This window comes from Eimeria mitis, genomic scaffold (assembly GCF_000499745.2).
Source record: "Eimeria mitis Houghton genomic scaffold, Emh_scaff359, whole genome shotgun sequence".
Lineage (NCBI taxonomy): Eukaryota > Apicomplexa > Conoidasida > Eucoccidiorida > Eimeriidae > Eimeria > Eimeria mitis.
This window is the reverse complement of record NW_013571934.1, coordinates 10581-15726: the sequence shown is the minus strand read 5'-3', so window position 1 is coordinate 15726 and position 5146 is coordinate 10581. Positions and strand designations below refer to the sequence as shown.

The following is a 5146-nucleotide window of genomic DNA, read 5'->3' as shown; positions in this document are numbered from 1 at the left end:
GAAGGTCAGGGATCCCTTTACCTCCGAAAAGATCTCACAGATTTCTTCCCCAATGCACAGAAAAGCCTTGCCCCAGAGGACAGGTTTTAAGTGGGACATACTTAAAGCAGAGAAGAGATGCAGTGCTTTTTTGCAACAAGCATTCTTTTGACTAAATTTCCTAAATTTCTCAACGAGTGCACCACTGTACTCAGTGATTAGAAGCACAGGAACGAAATGTGCAAACGGTAATGCTCGTCACGTTCAAACGAGTGATATTAACCCTGTAAGACACTTGACGTGCCACTCGATGTGTCAGAGTTATGTCCTCGTTTCAGTATGCTAGGCATTTCACCCTCTGCCTTGTCCACGCCACGATGGATGCAACCGCTAGTAAAACGCATGTGTACATTTGGTTCACGCCCGCAAGCCCTTGCCACTGCTGCCTCTACTTGTAGAAGCTGCTTCGGTGTAGAGTTGCGGTTTACTGGCAAGTAAACAATGCGGCGCATTACATCAGAAGCCATCTTCGGATATCCCATACCTCCTGCACAGCCTGGCAGTGCAGTGCAGCAGACGAGCGTAGTAGCGTCGCTAGCAGCAAACAGCCCATTTTGTCGAAGAACAGCCTCGAAATCCGCACTACTCCATCCATCCGGTGTGACGACTGGAAATAGCCTGCGGACACGATGCAGAGGTCTCTTTTGCAGGCTATCAGCGCAGTAACCCTAGACGTCGTGGTCCGATGAGGCCAAACAGCTAGTTAATTCACGAGATTCTAAAGCTCCGCTGTCATTTCTTTTCACGACATACAAAGATAAAAACGCTTCCATTTCAATAATAGGCTCATTCGTTTGTGCACAAACATATTGAGGTGCAATAACATCCTGGAAGAGGGTGCACAGCCAACTTAAGGTGTTTGACCAGCAGTAGTATATGACTGTGTCAAGAGTCTCTTGTAAATAACAATAGTCTAAAGTGATTTAAAGTGTTTTGCCCCGCCCCACCAGAAGGTCTTGAAATCAGCATCACTTCCTGGCAATTGGAAACCTAGGTGCTGGAGCCTCCGAGCGAATCTGGTCGTGCGCAACTGCTGTTCAATGAACTCCTGCAAATTCCACGAGTCAAGTCTTTTCCTGAGGTTTCCCAGAGTCACAAGCAACGATACAGGGTTGTGAAGCCTCAAATATAGAATAAATCAGCAGCATATCTACCGACTGACTCTATCGTGCACTGATTATACAATTCGTACATGAGCACTGCAAGAAGTGAAGAGCTTGGTTGGAACCGGAGAAGCTTAAAAAGCTGCCCTGATGATGGAAAGCCCCGTACCTGCAAAATACACGGCACTCACAATGCAATGAAACTACACAGTAGCTACAGCGCTGCGCGCGTAGCGTTAAAAGTGCTTTCCTTCCTGCTGCTGCGCTGGTCGAATAGCCGGCCTTCCTGGTGCCAAACAGGGAAAAGCTTACAAATGACTGTAGGAAAGTTCCTGGATTCCAGCCTAGCACACTTTCAAAGCACCACAAACACAGACAGGAGCATGCTTCACGCCGAAACGAACTAACCTAACAACGACATGTCCCCTTTCTGCAAAGGAACGGAGAACTAGCTGCTAAACGTTATCCTGAAGCGCCAAAGTAGCTCATGCATGCGGTGCTACCTTACTGGCAAAATCTCAAGAATGTCTTCATAAACACTTCGCTTTGCAGTCCGCATGCCCCCAGAGTCACGAAAAGCTTTTTGAAAAATGTCCGACGGCTGCTATATGGATACAGCGATTGCAAGGAGCGCATGCGCGCAGCGACAAAACGGCTACGCACCTGCAAGACAAGTCAATTTTGCACCCCACAAAAGGAAGCCAGATAGGTTCCGTTACTCGTTCATTGTGGCCTCGTCAAACAAGGAAAAGGCGAAGAGACACTACTACATTATATACCCAGCTTCGGCCTCCGGCGTGGATAACACAGCTGGAAACGCACGGTTGCAATCCCTCCTCCAGCGGAAGTACACGTCTTGATCAGCCCGAAGGAGAAAAGGCTGACATCCGCCCAAGGGTGGCCTAAGAGCAGGGACAGCGGTGAACACACGGCAGCCACATTTTGCCAACGGAAACACCAGAAACGTAACCAACGCTACTACGGACGGAACCATCAACGACAATGGATTTGCCACTGACCTTTGTACAGCTCTCCGACAAATGACTCAGCGCAATCCTCTATGAGAAGCAGCTTGTGTTTTATGCTGAAGTCCACAAGAGGTTGTAAGTCGCAGACGCCTCCGTAAAGGTGAGAACAGAGGACTGCTTTAACCCTAGAGCCCCAACATTGCACTGCCTGCTGTAAAATTTGCTCGCTGGGCATCAACGTATGAGGGTCGAGATCAAGCGGTTGTACTACCAAGTGGTGCTCCTCTAACACCCTGAACATCATCGGCACGTTAACAGCTGTGACGAGAACCACAGAACCCCGCGGCAACAGCGTAGGCTGCAGTGAGCGAATGGCCTGAATGTACAGGTCCAGTAAACTGCGTACGCACAGACCCACGACGCACCCGACGGTGCTGTTCAAAGGGGTCCTTTGTGCAGATGTCCAGAGCTCCTGACCTTCAAAAGTGGAGGGATTGTTTCTACTATAAGGCATATGCGCACTTTTCGAGTCCGCAAAAGCAGCCAGTAGCTCCACTGGAGGTGCTATGATTGTTCCATCATCTCTGCGGAAAGGGCGCCACGTCGTCGGCAAAGCGTCAGCACAGTGCACTTCACTGTCTGACAAGAAGCGATCCATCGAATAGGCTGGTAGCCCGCATGAGAGACTGGCGTCCACCGTATTCGTATACCGATCTGCTGCAGCCTCGTCACTGAGGTCTGTGGGCGGCAGTGTGGGAGTGTCCTGCCCGCAGCGGTGATCCTGGCGCTTTAAGCTGCCAAGCAGTAGACGGACCTTATCGACATTCACATTTTTGAGCTGCCTATAGGGTCGAGTCCATAGCTCTTCCAGTCTCCCATGCAGCCTCCTCGCAATGTTGAGCCTCCCGCTACTGCCTGAGAATAGAGTGGCTTTTGCCTCTTCGACTGTGACTGATGCAGCTGTTCGGAGCATTTGGAGGGCGGAGGAAAAATTAACATCGACGTAAACAGCAAGAGCCGCCAAGGGATTCTGCGGTGTAGGTGCAGCAACTTGTTCAAGCTGGGCTCCCTCCACAAGCGATTCCACAGGAGCGGCAGGTGACTCAAGGAGCTCTTCCACTAACATACGGCAACGATAACTCTCCCCTGAGTCAGCTGTCGACCCTTCGGTAGTTTTGCCAGATGAAGTTGAGCCTCCATCTGTGCTTACTTGGTAGGACTCCATGAACGGCTGGGTGCTGCGCCAGTTGAGGGGGTCAACCGCCACTAAGTGGAAATTCCTGTCTGTAAATCAACCAGGGAATATATTTTTACTTTGCATAACTGAATTTGAGATAGGGACAGGGGCAGGGAAATTCAGAGCAGTGTAGCGCCGGAATGGCCAACACGGCCAACCACTGGTCTATTGATCCTCCAGAGTTAGGACTAACCCAATGATTTTCGTGTGGATGCTTCCAACGATAAGTTGAAAAAGGACACAACTAATGGTGAAACTGGGTGGGGTATTGGCCGTGGGAGGTTGGCAAAGGATCTAATAGTGGTAGCATCGAGTTCTGACGTTCATTCCTGAGGCAAGCCCGTGGCTACCAAGTTCTGAATGTCTGTAGAGCTACCGGCTCGTGGAAAGCGGAAGACAGGAATAGATTTGGGTTTCTTCCTACTTTTATAATCGGAAACTGCCAAAAGTAACTAAGACTTCAGCCATTTCTCGTCACCCCTTAGCACCACACCGAACGCTGACCGATGAGGGGTCAGCTCGAGACCCCTCCATGCTCGGCACACGGCATTGCACTCCGCTGCTCAGAATGTAGATTTAATTATATCCTTAGTAATAAGTGTTTATTCTTGTAGTGAGGAGCTCCCAAAACTAGGCGTTTTGAAGGGCTAGCCGTGCAATATGCAATTCGCAGAGTGGTAACACAGCTGTGCTAGACCACGCAATGACGGTTATACACAGGATGCCCCTAACACTTTTCCCCTCGTTAGCTCCTGTTTTGCCAATTCAGATGTCGGTAAGGCGGGAACACGCCATGAACGATGCGGTGCGCAGGATTGCTCTGGCCCGCACCTCCGAACCTCACTACTGAGAACACTAAAGGTGGCAGCATACAACAATGCACACCAGAGAGAGGCATTCGTTGATTGACAGCTTGGACCCTCCGACGAACGACCTGCCTTGCTCTCCGGAAGACGCGAGAGCAAGGCGCTCGTCTGTCGGGTCATGTTGTTGAACACGTTCAGTATGATACACAGCTTCGAGTGAATCTGTCTATTCGAGAGGCAGCTTGGGCCCTATGCAAGTGCAGGTCTGGCAAGCTTCTGATTGGACCCCAGTGTCCCATCGACCACCAGACCCAAACAGTTCCGTGGCAGCTGCTAGTATGTACCATGGATGTAACAGAATTGCTAAGCGGTATCGTGAGCATCAATTGGTACCATGCGCACCTTGCACTCTGGAGAGCCTATCAGAAACTGCATAAAGAGTTTGCTGGTGAAGGACTAACTAGCCCACTTGGAGGGTGGAAATGTCCATATTTTGAGAAGCTTGGAATACCTGCGGCGACTGGCACCATACCGTAACCGTAAGCAAAACATTTTAGAATTTTTCGGAGATGCGAGAGCATTTCCGGTTGTTTCCATATCGACTGTCTCCTGCTTTGGTGTATATGGCAATAGTTTTCAACTGTACGAGATTTTGGCGGGAACTTCAATCCTAAGAATCGCTCCCCATATGGGTCCTCAGGAACTCGTGGGACGCCTTTGATCACTGGCGCACTCATGAAACACAATGCTGCCATACTACACAGGCATATACGAAGCGCTTGGGCCTTGAAAATAAAAAAAACTCCCAGTGGACAGCCTCCCTGAGTTCACTGCGAGCCATTATTCGTCCAAGGCGTCAAGCAATTGAATCCTCGGTTAGAACATGCCGGTAGAGATTCAGCCTTGCTTGAAGAAAAACCAAACGAGCGGCGTGTTGTTGTTCACACCTGCACAGTTTACAGTACAGCAGTTAATGTCTTCTGCAGCGCTTAA

The 5146-nt window shown here is 49.9% G+C and overlaps 1 protein-coding gene across 1 annotated transcript; it reads right to left on the bottom strand.

The window, feature by feature from the left end:
* Nucleotides 1–1913: 1913 nt before the first annotated feature.
* Nucleotides 1914–3335, bottom strand: EMH_0009370 (uncharacterized protein; the record flags this gene model as incomplete). The annotated part of the gene is made up of 2 exons (XM_013498641.1): nucleotides 1914–2044; nucleotides 2162–3335. 2 exons carry the CDS (start codon nucleotides 3333–3335, stop codon nucleotides 1914–1916), a joined length of 1305 nt encoding a protein of 434 aa, XP_013354095.1.
* Nucleotides 3336–5146: the final 1811 nt, after the last annotated feature.